This window comes from Anas acuta, chromosome 20, assembly GCF_963932015.1.
Source record: "Anas acuta chromosome 20, bAnaAcu1.1, whole genome shotgun sequence".
NCBI classification, from domain to species: Eukaryota; Metazoa; Chordata; class Aves; order Anseriformes; family Anatidae; genus Anas; species Anas acuta.
In genome coordinates, this window is record NC_088998.1 from 940,630 (window position 1) to 964,621 (window position 23,992).

A 23,992-nucleotide genomic window follows, 5' to 3' on the forward strand; every position below is an offset into this window, starting at 1 on the left:
ATTTACTTATCCTCCAATGGAGGTCTGCAAGGATTTTCTTATTAACTTTTGAACAGCAGGTTGAAGATGTGAAGATTAATATGCAATATAGTGTTGCTACCAGGCATAATAAGCCCATAATTTGTGGTTAGAAAACACTTTTCAGTCAAAGAAAAGAGAATTGTGTATCTCCCGCTGATGATGGAAAGCTTTGTAGGGTGAAACCTTATGGCGCATTTAAAGGTTTCCAAAATAAGGTCCCAAAGAGAACTGAAAAGGTCAAGTCTCCACTAACAACAAAAGAAAAACAAAGATTTTGTTAGACAACTGATAGTGAAGCAATGATGTGAAATGTGTTACTTCTCTCAGAAGACTGGAAGAGTCTTAAAAATCCTTGCTGCCAACCCTATTTTACAGAAAGAATACAAAGGGCTGTAAGGCTCCTGCTTCCCGAGGGTTATCACTTCAGTACTGACAGACTCGCAACTCAAGAAAACAGATCTGCAGATGAGTAATGACTTGCTTCTTATGTGAGCAGAATGGAGTCATAACTCAAAGCTGACCATCATGTGTTTACGTAGAGCCATTCTGAGGTCAAGATTTATTTCACATCATGGAAGAAGCAGTCTATTAGTCACAAGCACTTCATTTTATGACAGCACAAAGTGGTAATTCCCATAACTTACCAACTTTGTTTTTGAATACCATTAATTAAACTCTGAAACTCCCCATGATAAATTACAGCAGAGATTCCTTACTGAACATGGAAGAAGATAAATTGACTTTGTCTGTTTTTTATTGGTGAGGTCACTCCAGAAGATGTTGCAATATCACATACCTGGATCTACATTAAATCGGTCTAGGAGCCTGAAGACCAGCTTGCTTAGCATTTTGCGGTTCAATTTGTCTGGTTTGTACCTGGACAGACCTTGATATTGTCTGTAAGCAAACAAAGTAAGAAAAAAAAGCACAAACACAACACCTAAGGTTTTGCAAATGGTAGATATTTAACAGCAGATATATCAGGGTTAGGTAGGTATTGGTAAGAATGGTAAGAAAAGTCTCCCATCTTTCCTGAGATTAAAAAAAAAAAAAAAAAAAAAGCCAACAATACAACCACACACATTTCCCAGTCAAAGACTGTAGCAAGACCAGAGACTTATTTTGAAGAAAGAGAAAGCCAGGAATTCCTTCATCTTCTTTCAGAACTAAGACTGCAACCATTGCATCTATATTGTGACTTTTACTGTACTGTTGACTTTGTGACTGACAGGAGCTATTCTACTGAGAGGTGATTTATAAATTAAAACACACACAACTATTTCACGAGAACAAGAAGGTTAACCACTTGCTTCTCTTGTTTTTCTGCCACTTCATCACAGTATTATCTTCCTGCCAAACCTGTACAACCGATACTGAAACTCAGCCTTGTCTGTAGCAAAGCACGAGAGTCTGATTAGTACAACCTCCTGGAGGGAGCTTTGATATTGTTATATTGCTAAGATCTACTACTTAGTTTTCATTTTGTACTCCTCTCTCCTGTCAGGAGCTAAGCATCTGTCAATAGGAAGGATACCTCTGTCTTACTGGCTAGTGCATTTGAAAAGACTCCGGCACAGACGCCAGAAATTTCCCCATTGTCAGCTGAAAAATAAATATATTGCACTCCATTATGCTTAGAAAATGATCTTAGATAGACAACCAAAGAACATAGTGTCCTCTGGCAGCCAGTTAGCCCCAGCTGTTTAAAAATTCAACAGACGTTTCTACCTTGCAATGTCTCTGATATTAAAACCAGGTTCACACCAGGTGTCCAGGATCTGTACGAGCTTGCACTGGAGCTCAGGATACTCTCCGACATAATCTTCCATCAAGTTAATTTTATCTTGAAACAGTAGTGGCATACACATCTAGGAAAAGAAATAACATTTAGTGCAAATGACACAGTTATGCCATGCCTTTGATCACCATGTTCAGCAGTCTGACTGCTGCAGCAAGCAGGAGACATGGAAGGGTTCCACAGCACTGCAGCTCAGGTGCAGGAAATGGGACTGAAACCTGGCAGAGGGCTGTCTCATCCCCTACTGCTCAGACATGGTGAGCAAGTCACAAAACCCTTGCTTAATAAACTAGTGTTGTCTAAAAGATGGATATGGCATTTCCAACATAAAACATTAGCTGAAGTGGCAAAGCCTGAAAGTAGCAAAACCAACAAAATTTATCATAATGATAACCATTTGTCAAGAACACGGGTAGATTTTTTGATTGCAGTAGTTGTAGCTAGAAAAATAGTCTAATAAGCTTTAATGTGGTCTAACAAAATATAGTTTGTCACTTCTCCAGATGTGAAGTCACTTTAGCAATGCAGCAGTGACTTCTTGCAAACAAGATAAAGCCTCAAGTGAAACATATCATTTGGAGGTCCTTCATGGATGTGCTGCATAACAAAAGGTGGATCTGAAGACAGAGAGGCCTGCAGAGGAAATGACTCACCTTCTCCACATCTTGATCTGGCTGTAATTTTAGCTTAATACTCAGTATGGCTGCCTAGAGAGAAAAAAAAAAAAAAAGTGTATTTAGGAAAAGAAAACACAGTGGATAAACAGGTGTTATTCCAAAGTTAAGTATATATGCTACTATAGAAAGTTTTAATGTGATAATTATTTCTGTTATTTTTTCAAGTATAAACATTGACCACATACAGTCCACTTAGAAATGTACAAGAACAGTCCTGGCAGCATTGCATATTGTGAGCAGCAGTAGCATACCCTGGTATAAAAACTAAAGATCAGGTTGTCTGGCAGAAAGACAGAGAGAAAGTAAAGTGCTTGGACAAACTTAGCTATAAAGGATATCTTCTAGCGATATAATTGTAAAAAATCCTGACCCATTATACCTTTCTGAATTAATTGAATATACATCTTGCAGTGCCTTTTAACTTTTGTAAAATAGTTTTATTTTGTGAAAACTACTCATATTTGAAAGAATCTCAAATCAAGAGGTCTTAGCTTGTATAATTTCTGCCTAGCTCCAGATCCCTGAATGTTCATCACTTGGAGCACTGAGTTCAGTTCTGGGGCCCCCAGCACAAGAAGGACATGGAAGTATTAGAACTAGTCTGGCAGAGACCACGAGGATGATCAAGGGGCTGGAGCACCTCTCTTATGGAGACAGGCTGAGGGAGTTGGGGTTGTTCAGCCTGCAGAAGGCTTCAGGCTGACCTTACAGGAGCCTGCCAGTGCCTAAAGGGGGTTACAGGAAAGCTTGGGAGGGACTCTTTCTCAGGGAGTGCAGTGACTAGACAGGGGGAATGGCTTTAAATTAAAAGAGGGTAGGTTTAGATTAGATATGAGGAAGAAATTCTTTACCGTGAGGGCGGTGAGGCCCTGGCCTAGGCTGCCCAGAGAAGCTGTGGGTGCCCCATCCCTGGCAGTGCCCAAAGCCAAGCTGGATGGGGCTGGGGGCAGCCTGGGCTGGGGACAGGGGACCGTCCCCATGGCAAGGGTTGGAATTGAATGGGCTTCAAAGTCCTTTCCAACTCAAACCATTCTGTGATTCTATGATCACAAACAGAAAGACAGTAAGAACTATATTTAGTCCATTTGTGGTATCTACAAATCTTTGATAACAAAGACCTGCCACATTCACAACTTAACCCCCAAACATTATCTTTTGCAGATGAGGAAACAAAGCTGTAGTGAACTGCAGTAAGTCAGGCTGTGAGAAGAACTGGTTCAGCCACTGTCTATCCTGTCTCAGCTTGGTGACTCCAGAAATATGAAATTATAGACAATTATTTGCCTCAGAACTGGAAGAGAATCAATATCATGCCTGTCTTCAAAAAGGGCAAGAAGGAGGTCTCAGGCAACTACAGGCCAATCATCCTCATCTCCATCTTTGGAAAGGTGATGGAACAGTTCATCCTGGAGGTCATCTCCCAAGCATGTGGAGGATAAGAAGGTAATCAGGAATAGTCAGCATGGATTCACCAAGGGGAAGTCATGTTTGACTAATCTGCTATTCTTCTGTGATCAGATAACTGGCTGGGTAGATGAGAGGAGAGTGGTGGATGTGGTCTACCTTGACTTCAGCAAGGTTTTTGACACTGTTTCCCATAACATCCTCATAAACAAGCTCAGGAAGTGTGGCCTAGATGAGTGGACAGTGAGGTGGATTGGCAATTGGCTGGACAACAGAGAGAGTTGTGCTTAGTGGTGCAGAATCTAGTTAGAGGCCTATCGCTAAAGGTGTCCCCCAGGGGTCAGTACTGGGTCCAGTCTTGTTCAGTTTATTCATCAATGACCTGGATGAAGGAACAGAGTGCACCCTCAGCAAGTTTGCTGACAACTCAAAGCTCAGAGGAGTGGCTGATACCCCAGAGGGCTATGCTGTCTTTCAGAGGGACCTCGACAGGCTGGAGGGTTGGGACAAGAGGAACCTTATGAAGTTCAACAAAGGCAAATGCAGGGTCCTGCACCTAGGGAGGAATAACCTCAAGTACCAGTACAGGTTGGGGGCTGACCTGCTGGAAAGCCCTCTGAGGGGTAGGACCTGGGAGTTCTGCTGGGCAGCAGGTTAACCGTGAGCCAGCAATGTGCCCTTGTGTCCAAGAAGGCCAATGGTATCCCACGGTGCATTCAGAAATAGTGCCAGCCGGTCAAGTAGGTGATCCTGCCCCTCTACTCAGCCCTGGTGAGGCCACACCTGGAGTACTGTGCCCTGTTCTGGGCTCCCCAGTACCAGAGGGACATAGACCTATTGGAGCGAGTGCAGAGGAGGGCTATAGAGACGATTAGAGGACTGGAGCACCTGTTGCATAAGGACAGGCTGAGAGAGCTGGGCCTGTTTAGCCTGGAGAAGAGGAGACTGAGGGGAGACCTCAATAGTGTATATAAATTTCTGAGGGGAGGGTGTTGAGAGAATGGAGCCGGTCTCTCATCAGTTGTGCCCAGCAACAGGATGAGAGGCAACAGGCAAAAACTGAAGCACAAGAGGTTGCGGCTCAATATGAGAGGCACTTCTTTACTGGGAGGGTGACAGAGCACTGGGACGGGTTGCCCAGAGAGGTTGAGGAGTCTCCTTCTCTGGAGATATTCAAACCCCACCTGGATGCCATCCTGTGCAAGATGCTGTAGGTGATCCTGCTTGGCAGGGGGATTGGACTAGATGATCTTGAGAGGTCCCTTCCAACCTCAGCCATTCTGTGATTCTGTGAAATATATTAATATCTAACTGTGCATTGCCTGGGAGGCACATAAACTAATTAGGATTTTAAGCTGTTAGCAGTGTTTAATTTCTGTATGTGTGAGAACACTTGGATCTCAAATAAAAAATAAGCATGCAATGACTTTCTTTAGTATAGTGCATTGTTCCAGTAAATGATGTAGTAAGAGCAAGGAGCCTTCTAACACATTTACATATTAGTACTAACATAATTGTTAACTATGTAACAAGGAGGCTTTAAACAAGTGTCCTTACGTGACCTAGCAAAAAGTTAGGCTGTGTTTTCCAAGATGGTTGAAATTTAAGTTTTATAGTGCTGCACCTCTGACCCTACTGCAGCATGCTTGTAACGCTAAGCAACAGCCAAAGAAACAGAATATTTCATCAACATAGATCACAAATGCCTGTTTATTCAGATGAGGATAAAAACAATAGGTTAAGCCTTACAGGAAAATTATTCTATTCAACAGGTTTGTCTGATATTGTTATTCATTTTGCTTTGAGAGAAAGACATCGTGAGTATGATGGTTGTGGTTTTTTAATTGTTTTTCTTTGAACAGTTACATGTTAGAATATATAAACAAAGATAATAAAGTAAAAAATGCCTCCCTGCCACCCTGCTTCCCCCCCACCCCCCAGATACAAACTTCACTGTTAACCCTCACTGCATGAAACCTTTACAGAAAAATTTAACAAGAAAAATAATCTAAGAGGGGGTAGGAGGCAGCAGAAACTGTGGATAGCATTATCTTATTAAAAATGTATGCGTTTTACATCCACTGCATCAAAGACTGTATAGAAAATCAAATAACCAACAGACATCACCTAAGTTCATTCTGACTGTCCAGCAGAATAACGATGCCCAGTTATCAGAGGGAATACTTTTCTTTTCTTTTCTTTTTTTTTTTTTTTTTACAAAACAAACACTGACTGTCCATGCTCGATCAAGAAGAGAAATTATGAGAAGAACTTTAAGTGACAAAACCAGGAACTAACATTAATATAAAGACTGTGTGATACAAATCAGATTTGAATAGAAAGTCACATAATAAAGTCTCAGACCAGCTAATTCTGCAACAAATTTAATCTCTCACTCCAGACCTGATAACTAAGTCCACCAGTTTAAGGCCAAATGTGCTATTCTGCTCCACGAGCAACCAGTACCTTTTCTCTCAAATTATCAGATTAACATCATAAAGTGCAAGCAGAGAAATTATTCTCAAGTGGTACACAAGCTGAATGTTGCTACTTCTGTTTTGGACTTGAATAAGGGTTTTGTGTCTCCAAAACTCTTCCCAGCTATCTCAGTTGGCCAAATAATAAAAAAAAAACAACTCTCAAAACCTTGTTTCACCATTTGATCTCATTTGTGTATTTTACTAAACAAATAATCTGTTAGTTTTAGCATGCAAGCCCACAGTTGTTTCCCTAATAGCTTTTTAATGTTCACAGGCATGTTCAGATTAACCTAATTGCAGAACTGTTATCTAAATGGCATAGTTTTGTCTCTATCTCTATTAACAGTATGGGTGACCTAATCAGATGAATACACACTGTGTTAGGCTAGGTTTACCTCTTTTGCTGGATGTGTATACTGCACTGCACAGGGTGGAGGGCAATGTTCATCCATGTAGCCAGCGTGTGGAGAAACGGCACCTTCCAAACCCCACTGTGGCAGACTGACCTCACACCACCACTGCTGCTAAGGGCCAGAGGAACACTGTCCTGCCACCAACACTCACCCACTTCAAGCAATTCATATGAGCTGGTTTTTAACACCATTTTAACATCATCCACTTACAGCAGGTGGTGGAACAGTCAGACAAACTGCTGCTGGTGGACGGTGGCAATAGCCTCCTGCAGCGGAAGTGCCATCAGTAGCGGTGCAGCAGCCTTTCCCATGCACAAAGCGAAGCGTGGAAGGTGATGCCTGACCTGGACCTTAGGAACAAACAACCAGTCTGGATTGCAGGGTGCAGCTACATGGGCTGGCTGGCTGAATAGTGAGGACAACTTAGATAAAATCAGCATGTTTACAATAGGAATAATAAGAGAAGAGATATGAGTAACTGTAATAAAGATGAAAGTGCTTGGCAGCTGTGTCTGTGGTCTCAACTTTAGGCTATTTTAAGATTCTGTTTTGTTATTATCATGTTTTGAATTGTTTCACTCCACAAACAAGTTTTGTGTAAAACGACCCTATTTTTAACAGTCTGTTTATAGATGATAAAATCTCCAGAAAAGCAACACCTCATTCATAGACTCATTTTGTAGTTAGAAAACAAACACTTCAATTAGGCAGACAGCACACTCTAATTGAAATGCTGAGAATCCCCCTTCCCACCCAACAAATGTTTTCCCACATGCAATTGCTCTGTCCAAGCTGTGCTAGGAGACTAGCCATGGTAGCTGGAAGCTAGCAGTCATGTTAGTCTAGCTACAGATCTTCAAACTCAGGTTGGAATGGCAAGGCATCCAAAATCCTGAACAGCAGATGCCTCCCTCACTTCACCAGCTGACAAACATAAGCAAAAAAACAGCTACAGCACAAGAACACTGAAAACCCCTGGTGAACTCCAACGTATCGTCAATTTATTAGGACAGTCTACCTGCCCTCCCTCAACCTATGAAAGAGAATGTGTTACAGTCCTGACAGGTGATTATGTGATACAAATAGTCTGTTCACAAAACTATTTCAAACAGAGGGAGTTCCTAGAATGCAATCTAATAAAAGCAAAGAAATAACACATACAAGTGTTTAACCTATATTACAACAATCCTGCCCCAGCCCTGGCCCCAAAGCTGTATCTCTCTTGCCTTTCATTCCCCAAACATACAGGGAACAGGTACACGATGAAGCCACTGCTTAGCAGTACGGGAAAAAAGGTGATGACCCATCACCTTATTCAAATCTCCTCAGTGTTTATGAGTCTTCTGATTGCTTTCAGGGAGCTTTAGATCATTCTTTAATTATGGGGAAAGGAAAAATCACGTTTGGACATTTTGTTGCTGTTTTGCTTACTAAGGATAAAGCCTCAAAAAATGCAGTGAAGGAGGGTTGGATGCAGATGGGAAAGAATTCAAAGGTGGACAAAAATACTTTAATTTATGTCTAAAAAGTGTGGAGGTGCACTGACCACAGCATGGGGGAAGTTACACAAACTTGATGCATTCAGGCCAAGCAAGCCATGAACACCACAGCTGCCACTACACTGAGAGACCACTTTTCTAGTCATGCAACTGCAAAACCAAGAATATGAGAAAATGGTGACTGCTTCTAAGCGAACACACATGCACCAATACCTGATTCTCTCTACTTGTTTTGAATGCATTTGGCTCTGTCTCATCTAAAAATGACTATTCTTTCCATATACAGTATGAAGCGCAGGAAGCCACACAAGATCTTATCTGCAAGGGCATGTGCACTTGGGTGGTGTCTACACTGACAATTTAGGCAATTTTCCCACGGTGGGGTTAGCATCAGAGGAATAACCTTTTGCTAGTAACACTGCTTGGAGTGATGATGAAGGACAGACACAAATGGTTTCTGATGACTCCTGCATTACTTAGCCCTGCTGTAAGCAAGTTGAGACAACACAAAGGTAAATATGCCTCACTTACGGTAGTATTTCTAAACCAATGGTGACGGAATTTCTGAAAACCCATAGAACAGACCAAACAACAGAGTGAGATTTGCAGAGGAGGATCCAATGTCATGTCTAAGACAAATCATGGTGATCAAAGTGTAGATACATAATAATGGTAGAAATAATTGAGTAAAAGGCACATCACTTATTAATCATTGGGAACATCTGTTTTGTGTTTTTGGAATCACTCCTTTCAAACTTGTGGCTAATCAACTTTGCTCAAACGCTCACAATGCATCACTGCATAGTGTATGACATCAGGTTATATGTTTAATTACTTCCTGCTTAAAAAGCACACAATATACACAGCTGTCTTTGGGAAGATCTTCAGAAACAAGAAAAACATGAGATTTACCAGGTCTACTTTCAAGAGAGCCTGACCATATTTTATAAGGGGTGAGACAGTCAAAAGTAAGTGGTGATGCGTTAATCATATGTAAAGAATTTTAGGAAGAAAGAGAGAAGTAGAAGTCAAGACTGGAATACGTGTGCATACAGGTGAAGGGAAGAGGGAACTAAAACAAACACTGCAGTGATTTGTCTTCCTCAGGTCACTCAAAGCAGTTTTAAACCTGGTTTAACTTCTCAGTGCACCCTCACAACTTAAAGATCCTCTACAGCACTGCCCAAGTTTCCTGTGTGCTCAGGCCACCCAGCTTCACCCGATTCTCCAGATCCAGACTCTCTGTATGGGTAGGTCTGATGCACATTGACACCTCTTCTCAGAGAGCTCTCTCCTTGCTTAACAAGAGCCCAGTATTAATTGCAGAGTACTACCATCTGAATTATTACTTCCCAGCAACATTCAAGCTCTTTCCCAACTACTTCAGCAGACAGATGCCAGCAGCAGAAAGTGGCTGCAGAAGCTGCGGTGCTTGGGAACAGGTTATGGAGTTGACTATGGCCTGCAGGTTGGCTACCTCTGTTCAAGTGGCAATGCATCTTGCAAACAATGTGCAACTAAAGCAGTAGATTAAGTTGATAAGAAAAGAGGCTGAGACTGACACCATGACTGAAACATCCCTTGTAATATTTTTCTTGGTTTCCATATGCAAATACCATATGAAATGAACAAACCTTTGCAATTTAAGTGTGGAATTGGAGAATGAAGCAAAATCAGAGACTTTTCACTGTCCTGAGAATAGCTCAAAAATTTCACAGTGAAGAAATCTAAAATCTGAACATCCAGTATGGTGATCAGTCAATTTTAACACTGATGTGCATTGACAGATTTGCAAAAATACATGATGTGCACTCAAGCACCACTATGAAGTAGAACTATAAGCAGTAGCACCCCTGAAACAGTGTTCAAAACATCGCTACAGAAAAAAATTAAGGTCATGTTGCTGATTGAGCTACACATTTCCTGACCTTAATATATTTGTATTCCTTTAAGATTAGTTCTTTGATCAGCTGCTCTTATCACCGAATTATCAAACTATTTCTGTATTAGTATGTGTTGCTGACAAAAACTTTGTATTCTGTGTCCATGGAGTTTTTCCTGTGGCTACTCCAACTTATTTTATGACAAATTTTAACAACTGATTTTTTTAAATAAGATAACCCACACTATTCAAATTGAAACAGCAAATATTTACTGAACTTAATATGAAGAATCAACCTTCCCTATTTTTATAAATTAACAAATTAAACATTAGTAGAAAAATACACTCAGCTTTTGAAAACAGAGAAGTCAGGATGAGCAACAACAACTTGTTAAAAAGTAAATACTCCCTGTTGCACTAATAAGCTAGACCTGTGTTCTTGTTTATGAAACAAACAGATGAAGGGGGAAAGACACACTGGTAGTCACTGGCAGAGAGAAGTTGGAGTGGGAGCTCTCTCAGGAATATTTCTGGTTGTCAGAGGCTAAAAAGATTATTTATTGTTTCCTTCCTAAACCCAGCTCCACTGCCACCTGTTCAGAATTTACTATAAAGCTGTTAAACAAGACAAGAACTTTGATGCTGACTGTGAAAACAAGTTTCACTGTATCTGACCTGAGCAGCACTTACTACTGATCCAGAAGCAAAGGAATTTGATTTTTTTTAAGCACAGCTATCTTTTTACCTTTATAAGCTGTTTAAAAAAATGTAAATAAAATAACTCAGTGGACAATAGAGGGCATTCATTCCACAGAAAGACAGCCGCCACCCTTAGACATGAAATATCGCAGCACATTAAGTCATGAGACCCCGCTAATCAAAGCTGACAGGGCCCTGAATGTGATTTCTGCCGAGACTTAGCGATATCATGGGGCACTGAAGCATGCACAGCCTGCCAGACTGCCCCTGTTCATGTGACAATGGCTTTTATTCCCGAAAGAGGCCTGCGAGTGACAAGAGTCTCCTTTGTCTTTAGCCTCCCGCATTCGCAGTGCAAGAGAGGTTCATTCAACCAGCCCCAGACACTCTTTGAAAGGCTGAAGTGTAACATAAGATGACCATGAAACACTAGCTTGCCTTCTGCCTACCCCTCATTCTTCTCAAGCACAGCCTGGCCTATTCAGGGCCTCTTACAGACTCGCTCGCACTGCATTACCCCCGGTCTGCTGAATCCCCACATTGTCCAGGCCCCACCAGCAGCCATCGCCCTTCCCACAAAGCCATCCACCGTCACTTGGGGCCGCATGCCTGAGGAGCCACCGATGAAAGGCTGTGGTGCTGCCGGCCGCCCCGGGTCCTGCCCAATGCACGGTGCCTCATGGCTGGCCTCAGCCTGCAGCCTCAGGGCTTCCCAACCCACCCTAAGAGGAGATGAAGACGCAGGTATTTCAGATGGAACTGCCTGTATTTCCAATGGAGCTGCCCAGACATGGACATTACAACCACTCTGTCTGCCCCTCTAAAATACGAGTTTTCATGTTCTGTGAGCCATGAGGAAAGGACTCAGAAGTGCTCTTCACTGCTCTGGAGTGTCATGTAAGGCCCCACACCATATTACTCCAGCAGCTGCAAACCCCATTCACAAAAGAATGGATGAAAACACCAAACTTGCCAGACACCTCCAAAGAAACCCCACTTTTATGTTCCTGGTTTTTATTCTAATTGTAACTTCATCAGTTTGTTCTATGTCATGGGAGAAATACTGCCATCCGCTGGCCAGCTAACTCAATCCCACATCTCAGTAAGGTGCCTCCTAAAAACAGCTACTCTTTTATGCTACTATATTTGACTAAAAGATTACCTCCACCTGCACCATCTTCCAACAAATGTACCACACATATGATAATCTTTCTTCTCATTATGAACTGACACCCCCACAACACTTGCACGCTGACACATGGAAGGTCTACCACTATGGGAGGCTGCACTCCGGCTCATGAGCAAGAAGCAGCAGCTTATCTCAACTGCAGAACTTTAGGCTGGTGTGATTAACAACCTGGTTCAGCTTCTGCCCAGTTCTGCTATTAACATGGAGTTAGTACAGGCAGGCCCAGATGAGCTTCAGAAACACGTAACTGCCATGCCTGTCCACAGGGAACTCTGGGATCTTGTTTTCTGAAGTGATCTTTCTCCAAAACTTTTGTGAGGGAAAGGAATCTCAACACATGGATCAAAGCGGTGGACTTCTACGACTCAAACATAATAGAATAAAATGCATCAAAAGAGTTAAATGGAATAATGAATAATCTAGAATAAGTTTGGTGCCTTATAATAAATGGTGAATGTGGGTCAAAAAACAAATAATAAGAGCAAGGAATTATAAGGACTTCTGTCCTCTTAGATGAGCACGAGCGAAAAAACTTGCACTTAAACCTGCCTTACTGTCCCAACTGAAAGGTGGGGAAGAACAGGAAGAAAAGACAGGCCACAGTCCATTGTAAATGTTCAGAGCCCTAGTTCCATTTTTGCTCCATTTTTTTTTTTTGGGGGGGGGAAGGGGGGTTAGTTGCTGTGAATTTAGGTATGATCAGTCCCCAAGGGGAATAAAAGATTTCTTGTTATTCTTGAAGATAATTCTATTCATCCTTCTGGCAACAAACAACGCTAGAAGAAAGTCATGGCTGAGGGTAATCACAAATTGAGCTTTCCTGTTCTTCACACTTGGAATGACTAGCAAATGAACTTTTCTGTGGAAGAAAGAACTGAAAAACAAATTCCACCAAAAATTTGGAGCTTTCCAAAACCAGATCTAGAAAGAACTGCATTTCTAAAAGACAATAATAAATATATTTGAAGACATGGATTTAAAAATCACACTTATATATAGTCAAATAATATACTTCTGTTAGGATTTTCAAACACGACTTACTGAGCAAGAAAGTATACTTCACGTAGCTACCTATGAACTTCTAATCACACATTAAATAGCTTATTTTCTATTTTCAAAAAATCAGAATTAATGGAATTCTACGACCTTACTTTGTAATTGAGCTTTAGTGAAGAATAGGACTTATAAAAATGCTATTTGATGTTTTTCTTTTGCTAAGCAAGGTCAAACTGTCAAAGCAAACTAATTCTCTTTGAGAAAATGAATACACTTCTTCTTCTTTTTTTTTTTTTTTTTAAATTAACAGTATTGTATTTTGTTCCTGAAAACACTTTCAAGGATATCAGCAAATGGTGATGCCAGAGATGCTATAAGAAGCTTAAACTACAGGGTGAATATACCAAATCCTGGTTTTAGGGAACTTCTGCCAGTGTCAGTCGCTCAAACTCAAATACATGAGTAATAACACATACACGTAAGATACCTCAAGCTGAGAACCTTTTGCTTATATGTGTGAGTAGAAATTTTCTAACCCCTTCTCACTGCAGGCAGACTGGAGATAGCACAGCAGGTCTATGACCAACTACAAAAATCCCTTCTTTTCTTGCCAATGACAAGGAAGAAAAAAAAACGAATACATCTATCCTCTTAGATTCTCCAAATTAAACCCTATTAACCTATTACTTTCAAAGGTCAAAAAAGGGTTAGAGGAAGGACTCGCTAGTATTCTGTATTCAGCCATTTGAAAAAATTAGGTTGAACACAGTCTACTCTTGTACATAAGAAGACCATGCTAAGCTGTACCATTCACAGTGTGCAGCTGCTGTGATGAAATGGAATTCACATTGAAATGCATCCAAAAAAGGACACAGACCTTAACAGAGAACTGGAGAGCCGGGAAGGTAAATTTATTTGAAAGACATGACCCACCTCTTTGTAATCGCCCCTGTGATAAAGATGACTGACATGTCCAAGCAAATAGTTCCGGTCTGCTGTATGGAGCTGGTAAATGCTAATCAGAGGGTCAAGAAGATTAGCTGGGCACTGGGCTAGTATTCTGAGTACGCGGGTCTGCAGCTTCTTCAGCTTCATGCCAGACTATTTAAAAAAAAAAAAAAAAAAAGAAAAAAAAGAAATCAAACACAGATTTAGTAAAGATGGCTACAATTCAATGGCAGTTGAAAATGCAGCTTGTTTAAACAGTGGAAGAAGCCAATTTCTTGGGAAGGGATTCTCCAATTTCCCCATGGAGTCTGCAAGCAGAAATCAGAACAATATGATACACATTTTTTTCACAGCATCCAATTTAAAAACATTAAATGTTTGCAGGATAATTCTGGAAAAGGCATATGGCCTTGTGCAAAAGTAAAATACGAAACTGGAAAAATGCCCTCTTTTACTAACACAGCTATTTAGAAATTCTCCCCTCTAGTTCCCAGAAGAAATTCTTTGAATCCAGCAACTCCCCTCAAGGGCCATCTCACCTATCAAGGCTAAGAATTCAGCTTTCATTCCCAGGCTTGCTCCTGGGTGCAGGAACAACAGGAAAAGCAAAAGCATTGTAGCAAGATGCACAGACATAAGTATTAATCCTTGTGTTCTTATATGACCATTTTCTTATGACACAGGAATTTCAGTGCCAGTCACACTTCACTGCACTTTGCAGATACTGTAATGGTAATGCTCTTTGAGAATCTAAATACAGCTCAAAGTCTTAAAAGAACCACTTGGAAGAATGGGAAATGAAACAACACATATAAAAGTATGTAAAGTAAAATTGTAAAAGCAAAAGTGTAAGCAGTTCCGAGGTAAAACCATATAAAAAAGGGAAATCCTGGGAGGTCAGAATACACGAAGGCATAAGGAATGGCAAACATCAGGATGTAAAATCTGATGACCCAAAATTACAAAGCTAATCATTCAGCCGCTGAAAAGTCGTACTGTTACCATTTTCTGCATTCCCAATGATAAAAGCTCCCCACCAGATGGTAAGAGTTAAGCAATCATACGGTAACTGGCTTCTATTTGCAGAACTGGAAGAATATGCAGAGCAGATTACTGCATTTGGGTTTATCCTGACAGCAGCGATGTGAGTTCCAGTGGGAAAGCCTCCAGTCCAGCAAAGGCTGTAAGACCGATGCTTGATCAAAGTGGTTTGATCTGGAAAGATGGAAATCCCAGCTTGGAAGGGGAAACAGAGGTCTCACATCATAGTTTCTAATGTTATTTCATTTTCAGGCCAGCATCACTAGATCGCAACATCTCAGTAAGAATTTCACACCTTGTCACACTGCCTTTCTGTGAGGCTGCAGAGAAGACACTAGACTACAGAATGAAGTGAAATTGAGAACACTTGAGGGACATCAAAATCAATTGCCCTCTCCTTTCCCCAGGCTCTCTTGCTCTCATTTTCTAACCTGTTGAACAGCAGGATGCTCTTTCATCCAAAGCTGCAACTCACTGGTGATGTAATACCCAAGGGAATGCCCTTTCCCCTTCCAATCGGTGCTGCTCTCCAGTATGTCCAGGAGTCCTGCCAATGGGTCTTCCAGTCCTGCAAAGCCCCGCCTGATTTCTTCCTTGAGCTGCTGAGATACAAAACCACATTGTCATGTACAAAAAGATTAGTGAATCCTCCCTTCCCCCGGCTGTACACAAAGCTTTATTTTTTTTAATTTAATCTATTCAGAGAGGTAACTGTTGCTATTCAGCCACCATCCACGCCTCCAGTGACTTTTCATGTCATTACAGATTCCTTCATGGCTCACTGCACCTCAAACCCAATGGGAAAAGCAGCAATTGTCCACACTAATTATCCCATAAAGACAGAGAAGTTGTTCCGTGGAACAGACAAAGGGGCTTGGGATTTGGGGGAGGGGCAGAAAAGAAGTGAGCTGGAAAAAGGGTGTTATTAAGAAAATTGTGATACTGAAGGTAGATAACTGGGCTCAAAAACCTACTCATCTTCTAAGAGACATGCAAGTAATAACTCAGATAAGCCCCTCCTCCTGTACCACAAATTTTCATATTTGACCTTATATTCACTTCAGCCACAATGGCTCAATATTTGGGAGTATCGAAATACTTTGGATTTTACATACAGGAATAAAAAGAAAGGAAGAGCCAAGTTCACAATCTGTCATATTGCAATACTATAAATGTAAATCCATTCTTTGCTCCAAACCAATCTGAGCAAGGTATTTGCTGTAGGCTGCCTGCTGCCTCCACAGGGCAGGCACTGCACACCTCAGCAGAACTAAAGGCTATAGGAAGGGGCTTGGAACTTGGGAAAGCACCACGCCATAAATCTTAGGAATCCCAGGGTGATGTGTTTAGAAATGTGCAGGAATTGTACACTCACTTTGTGAATGTTAATAGGCTACTTACTACCCATCTGGTAGAAGTGATAAATTAGCAGTACTGAGCAATATCTTTATAATGTTTACATTAGAAGTAGTTTCCAAGGTGCTCGGAGGGTTGGCAGGGTGAAGAAGTGGCATCCTTCAGTACCCACACAGGACCTTTCACTGCATGGTACATGTACTGGCGTGGAGCAAGGCAAAAGCAGAGACAGAAAACAAGAAATCACTAAGAGCAGCTGCTCTCTTTCTTTTCTGGCTAAAAAGCAAAATCCAAAAGATGCTCATTCCTGCCTGCAGCCAGCACTTGTAATTTACTGTATATGATGGCTTCAGTCATGGCTTCCAATGGAAACAACATAAAGTTTGAAGAATGGCATGAAAAAAACAAAAGAAAATCTACAGAAAATTTGCCAATGAATTTGTTCTTTTTTTATTCATCAACAATATTTACTGGAAGACAGTTATTTTCCATAATGTCTTTCATGTTGGGAAAAACCACAAAACCTATCAGTTATGACAGAAATGGTTTCCTTCTCACTAGATTATCAAATGCAGTAAGAAAAAGCTGATGACTAACGAAGATGTGACTTTAGATAACAGTTTTCTCCCTGTAAGTACGTTTCACTGTGGTAAGAATTTGCAATGTTAAACATAGGGCTCCAACTTTACTGCAAGATTCTGCAGAAGGAGAAGGCAAGATCTTATCCAACCACAAATATCCAACACAGCAGCCAAAGGAAAACAAAGCAACTGGCCAACTGAATTGCACTGTTTATAAATGGCCTCTCTTTTTTTCTTTTTTTCCCCAAAGCCCCACTTCAGCACATTTAGACTGAACAAGAGCTTTCACCACACCACTCAGCTCCTCCTTCAGCTGGAACCAGAGCCTGGGCTTTGGCAGGATGGTTGCCAGCAGACACCACGTCCTGCAAAAGCCCAAGTCTGCTTTCACACGCAGAGCATCTCCAAACACTTACACAACTGGCAAGAGTATTGACAACACATCTAGGCTTAGTCCTGAATTCCTATCTGCTCCACTTTTAAACAGGGGCAAAGCCTTCTCCAAAACTTCCTAGCAATCTGAAGACTTCGATTATGGTATGTGTTGTTTGAGGGGAAATAACCAACCAATGAAAAAAATAAAAACACGAGACACCTAAATCAGATAGGAAAGAGTGCTGTGCTGCCTGGCTCCTGCCTCTGCCAGAAAAGGATTCCTCTTAAACATGTAATTGCCATTTCCATTTCAATTGATTCCCATGGCAGGGAATGTTCCTTGGGGGATTTCTACAGCCTGACAGATCATGGGAATAGGAAAATTTTGCTGATGTTCAAACTACACACTCCTTCATTCTGTTTTGATCCCTTATTTCACAGCTCAGGGCAGTGTGCTGATACATCTATTATTGCAAAACTATCATTCTTATGTAGAAAACGATTACTTCCTATAACCATGTTCCAGGACTGAGGTCACATCAGGGACAGGTACCCTCTTTCTGATGATGTGCACTGATTTGAGACTGACAGGCATCATCTAATGGAGATGACTGATTCACGCGAGTTAATAGACAGTATTGACTTATACTCCCACACAGCAAAAGGCAAAGCAGCTCTCTGCCATTTAAATGTCAATGAAGCAGGCGATGCTCTATTTAAGTCAACTTCCCTCATTTATTTTAACTGGAATGTCAGATAGTGATGTGCTTAGGACAAGAGCAGCACAAGGCACTGCGTTACACACAGAGGGCAGTGCAGCAGGTACTCCTGAAAAAAATGCATTGCTGTGGGTGCACACCTGAAGATCAGGGCGTCTTAGTGCTAGTGTGACAGGTACACGTCAGAAACTACTGGGGACATTCGTCCTGGGCTCCCCACCTTAGAACCAGCTGCTGCTGTGCCACCGCCTGATCTCACTGTGCTGCTTCCTTATCTCTCCAGAATTACTTTCCTCCTGCTTCAGAAACACATCCCCTGGGCTCAGAGCTGTGGTGCTGCCCACGCCTGCAGGCAGGCAGCACAGGCTGAAGGACGGGCACTAAGAGGACAGGGCCTGCCCTGCTGTGAAGCCTCAGCATGCATGCTCTGCAAAACCATGCATCTTACTGGGGTGATCAGTTCAGACGCAAGCAAACTCAATGAGCGGAGCTGCCAACATGACTCATGGGGATCCTCAAGCTTTTCCACCCTCAGCAGAAAAGCTGCGGTGCTCTCTGCCCAAGGACACATCGATGGGATGCTTTGTCTTTTTCAGAATATTTTTCTTCACAATCCACACACATCCCAGGGTATACAGCATAGAGATTTTGATGATTATTTCCTACTGTTGTTCTGCGGGATTAACTTCCCTCAAGACCTAACTAATACTATTTTTTTCCTCTAACTCTAACAAAACTTGATAGAAAGCTCAAAGCTTCCAAGTTGCTGAGCTCAAGTTGATGTCAGTGACGGACTTTGGAAAGGCACCTCTCACACTGGGTTTCCAGTTGTTTAATTATTCAGGCTGGGAACCACAGACTGTAATCAGTAATGGAAAGTCTCAGTGCACCAGACAAGGACAATGACTAAACACTTCAGATACCTAGGATGGAGCACATACATCAACATAGCCATGGCAGCCGTTTCACATAGGGCACATTCCACAGCTACATGGTGAGCTGCTGGCTCTGGGGTCTTTTAGAAACGAACATTTCTTCTATGAACATGCCTGAACAGCACAGAGTTAAACATGGGAAACTCACCACCAAGCGGATACATCTAGTGTTTTTGTTAGTTTGCAAGCACCCAAATTTAGATGAAGTCTATTTTACTCCCTCTGAGAAATCTCCATGTAGAGCCCATAGGGTGCTGTACAAAAATATATCACTAATTTTAGAGAGGCAATATAAATTGTATTCACCACTCTAAAAGGCAAAACCAAACCAAACCAAAAAAAGGGTAAAAAAAAATCTTGAGCACAAAGGTTTTGATATCATTCCACTTGGCAAAATGCACTTTTATGCACTTTTTCTATTGATTTCAACCCTTATTTTTTCAGCTACTAGAAATATTCTTCCTTCTTCCCCAAGACACTCACTTTAATGGATAAAAACATGTTCTAATGTAAACAAAAGCAACTTTGATTTTTTTTTCGCCTGTAACTCAGCCGTGTAAACTTCAGCTCTTTTATAGGAATCCCTTCACTGCTTCACATCACACAGAGCTACCTTTTCACTTCTTGCTGCAAATGCACAGGCTCTTTCCCTGTGTGCTGGAACTGAAAGCAATCATGAAGAATTGCTGGTCTGACCTAAGCATTCTGTGTCTGGACATGCTCTGCATGCAGTTATTAACCGCAGCGAGGAGGGGAGGCTCAGCTACACAGCCTTACCTTCTTCATCTCTTTCTTTGTCCAGAGAAGCTGGATTGTTTTCAGCAGTAGGAGTGGGTCCTGGCCTGGAGGAGGGGGAATAAAGAGAGAGAAGGAGAGAGAGAAAAGGGGGAGAAAAACAAAACAAAACAGATTTATTGGCTCTGTACAGGCAGCCTAGACACACTGGTGCATTGTTTGACTGAAGAGAAATCAGCTACTCTGTGCCACTGTGTTTGAAACTACCAACCTTCCAACTGTCAGTCAGGATTAAAGTGCTAAAACCCCTCACTCTGAGATCCTAACAAAATAACAGACACCATCCATGCATGGCTTTAACTAAACACCCACACTGGCTCAAATACTGAAAAGCTGTATCAGTGCATTTACAACTAAATCATGTTGCTGCTATGCATCGAATACAGCCACAGGGGTGTCCTCGTCAGCTCTCTCTTCTTAATATTAAAACAAAACAGTCCCAGAAGTGTAAGCGTCTTTCGCAGCCTGTAAAGGAATTGTCGGTACGCACAAACTTTTAACGAAATGCCTCTAACATGCAAATCTCATTGCACCCTGTGGATGGTAGAGGCAGTGGGTGACTTTTTGGGGAGCTAACCTCTGCTTGTCCAGCCCTGGCGAGCAGGAGCTGAACTCGCCCATGTCAGCCTGGGAGCAGGCTGTGCTTTGACAGCATGCAGCTGAGGTGGTGCTTGAGGAAGGAGGAAAGGTGAAACGTTGCTGGGATTAGTGTCAAGCATAAAAAATAAAGGGTGGTCAAATGTTTCAGAAGAAGGTTGTTTGGAATTATTCTCTTTTTCTTTTTACCTAGGTATACAAAATTTTTATTTTAAAATAAATACGAAATTTTAATTTTAAAAGCAGTAACATTTTTAATACCTGGTTCTATTTAATTCATGGTCATTTACTTAAAAACTTTGACTCACAATATTCTGAATGGAAATCTTCTACTGGTATCAACCGTTTAAACATGAAGACTGAATCTGAAAATCTACAAGTTCTCAAAAAACACTCCTCACACATACAGTGCACCTCTTCTTATGTTTTCACAAAGCCAAAAGAAAAATGTTCAACTGAAAAGGAAACATCCTTTAAATCACCTTCTGCCTTCTACAGTTCCTAAATAACTTGTTTCAAAATGCTAGGTTTCTCGTTTAGTATCCCGTCTCACTTCATATTTCAGGTCACAAAAAGCTACTTCAACTGTGAAAAGCTCTCCCTCATCCAACTCAACTCTGAAGCACAGTATTTAAAAAATATTTTAAGTAGCAAGCTGATTATTGGTTGAGCCAGGAGAATGATAATGTTTCTATTATCCACTAACCTCTGGGAAACACCAACCAAATTGAAAATGCCACATTTACAATTCATAAGATACTATTTTCTCTCATCTCTTGCTGCTCTGAAATCTTGAACTCTCTGAACACTGGCTGTTCTCAGCTACTGCCTCTTCTTTGGAAAAAGGGAAGTCTCCTTTTACAAGAAAACAGAAAAAAATCCAGATCCCTTTTCCCCACAAAATTAGCAACTAACAGTGAAATTCAGCCCGTGTGTGTGTGTGTGCATATATACGCTCTCCACTTGGCCCAACTCCCAAAGAAATTTATACACACAGGGAAAAAAAAAGAATGCAGCCCAGTGTGTAACCAAATACACTGTAAATCTGAACTCCAATTAATGCAGCGAACAAGCTGGAATGATACAGGAAATGAGAGCAGTTAGGAAAGCAGTGTTTCACTTCAGATGCAGCCAATAATTCAACTGGTTAAAATGCTTTCTAAACCTCAATCAACAAAACAAGCCCTGCTCTTACGTGATTTTTTCCTACCTTAACCTCCCTGTTGCTGAAATCCAACCTCGCCCTTATTTCAATACACACTCGCATGAAAACCATCCCTCCAGTCACTTTTAAACACTGCAGTATCTTGCCAGCAAGCTACTGTGCAGGCACAGGTGAATGGGAAACAGCGTTGCCCATCCCTCCCGTGCCCTGGGAGTAGAAGTACCCCCAGCAGGGTGACTTCCCTACGGTTCTGGGGCAGCCAGGGCTGAGGAGCAGAGCCCCTCGCGCCCACAGACGCTCCTCCGGCTGCTCGGCCACACGTGAAGTGCTTGCTCCTGTGCTTCCTTGTGGATAATGGGGAGGCATCTCCCAGGTGATTCTCCAGACTGGGGATTAAACAAGGAGAGAAAGTACCGAATCAGTACTGCAGCATGCTGATGTCCAAATGGTTTGGTCTCTTCCCTTACCAGGCAAAGCCTTGGAAGTACCTGGGGATGAAACATGGTCAGAGGCTCTATGTAACAAACAACCGGCAAGCAGACACTGCTAGAGCCGAACAAATGAGAGCACAAAGCACCACTCTTCTTTTGCCAGCCTCACCAGAGGGGAAAGGCGCTATAGTTCACACTGGACATTGAGCTGTTGTACCTTGCAACCTCAAGCTAGGAAAGAAGATGTAGATGGGAAGGTCTGCATCATTTTGTCTGCTGAAAGAAATGAAGAAAAATTCCTCTTTTCATGCTCCAGCAGGATCTCTCTGGGGACTGGACTCCCCCCTTAGCTCTCCAGGCACCCAACTCTCCAGGCACCCAGAAAGAGTGAGAACTGTCTTTGGCAGTAACAGTACTGTTAAGCTCCCATCAGAATACCAGACAAAATCCTGCTCACTCACATCTGAGAAAGGACTGAAGAAACAGCAGGAAACTAATGCCAGGATATCCAAGGATGAAGGACAAGGGCCTTATGAGGAGTTTCATAAGCTTTCCAGAGCAAATGGGGAAAGCAGACAATTGCTCAACGCAAAAGGGAGTGAGGAAGAAATAGAAGGGAAGAAAGAACAAAGCAAAGTATCTGAAAACCAAATGGTCATAACTGAACCACAAATGCATCTGGGCTCAAATCAGGGGACAAGAACAAGAAAATCATTGGACCAACCTCCAGCCACAGCTGTAGGAGCAAGAAACAGCAATTACTAAGATAAAGATTGATAGGCATATTAACATGATAACAGAACAGTGTTTGCAAAAGCAAGGATAGGTCCTGGAGGCCAGAAAAATACCTTCTACAGATCAAAAACATCAAGAATCTTTCTTTTTGAAGAAAAGTTAACCCCATTCAGTTCTGAGATCAAGCTTGAAGACGAAGCCCTTAGTCTGACATTGATCTTTTGCTGCTCCAAAGAAAGGGAGTTGGAACCATTAAACATCTAGTAGAGCTTCACCAAAACAAGATTACACTTTGGTGGAGGCTGCAGAGACACATCTACACATACTCCATCAAGGCACAAATGACACAGATTTTTTTCATATGATAGTTTCTCCAAATATGTTCCTGCATTTTATTTATTTATTTTAAAGATACTAACATATTTCCTTTTAATATTTTTCATTACAAAAATAAATTTCCTCTGCCCTGAATCTGGTACCAAAATTGAAGGAGATGGTAAATCAGATCTTTTCCAGTTCTCAATATCTGTGGTTACATTTCAAAACCATATAAACCACAAGGCTTATATTTTTGAGTTAGAAAAGTGTCTTTGAGGAAAGCCATAAACTGCTTTCTGTTCATTCTCTTTTTCCTTTGTACATAGATCACTCAAAACCTGCTGTGATCACAACAAAAAATGTGCCTGCAGGCTGGTGAGGTAAAGCAGTGGTTTTGCTATTGCATCCTTGCAAAATTCTGCTGTATTATTCACCAGTTTTGCTGAAATGCCCTGGCAAGACAAATCCACTTTCTGACTGAGGCTACTTGTGTGTCTCACATAGGGAAAGTGAGACATCAAACCCCAGAGGAAGAATTTACCAGTGAAAAATCTCTCAACACTTTTGCTTTGTGTCAAAATCCATTGAATGCCCCATGGCATGAGACCTGGAAGAATTACAGTCAATGAATTAAGAGATACAGAATGTAAAAAGTAAAAGCAAAAAAGGAAAAACAAACAAACAAACAAACAAATAAATAAATAAAGGAAAAGGGGATTATGTGATTGAAATGCAGGATCATACTAGGTAGTCAATTGCTGCTGAAATTCCTGGATAGGAAGGACAAGGAAGGTCAAGACTAACATGCAAATGCTTAAACCTTCTCTAGGCAGACAGCTTACACCTTTGCCTTGAAAATTAACAGGATTTTAATAAATGTTTAACGAAATATACAACAAAATATGCAAAATGTACAATACCCCTCTAAACAATCAGTT

The 23,992-nt window shown here is 41.5% G+C and overlaps 1 protein-coding gene across 32 annotated transcripts in view; it reads right to left on the reverse strand.

The window, feature by feature from the left end:
* The window catches only part of EXD3 (exonuclease 3'-5' domain containing 3), a 296,432-nt gene that overhangs the window by 183,695 nt on the left and 88,745 nt on the right, over nt 1–23,992 (reverse strand). For 16 of the 32 annotated variants that reach the window (XM_068657208.1, XM_068657217.1, XM_068657210.1 and 13 more), the window contains 6 exons: nt 19,791–19,855; nt 15,479–15,649; nt 13,992–14,159; nt 2,473–2,526; nt 1,750–1,889; nt 818–918 (listed from right to left, as the gene is read on the reverse strand). In XM_068657208.1, coding sequence (XP_068513309.1) covers nt 818–918; nt 1,750–1,889; nt 2,473–2,526; nt 13,992–14,159; nt 15,479–15,649; nt 19,791–19,855 — 699 coding nt within the window. The remainder of the gene's footprint in view (nt 1–817; nt 919–1,749; nt 1,890–2,472; nt 2,527–13,991; nt 14,160–15,478; nt 15,650–19,790; nt 19,856–23,992) is intronic. The other 16 variants (XM_068657225.1, XM_068657223.1, XM_068657220.1 and 13 more) reach the window with 4 other exon arrangements.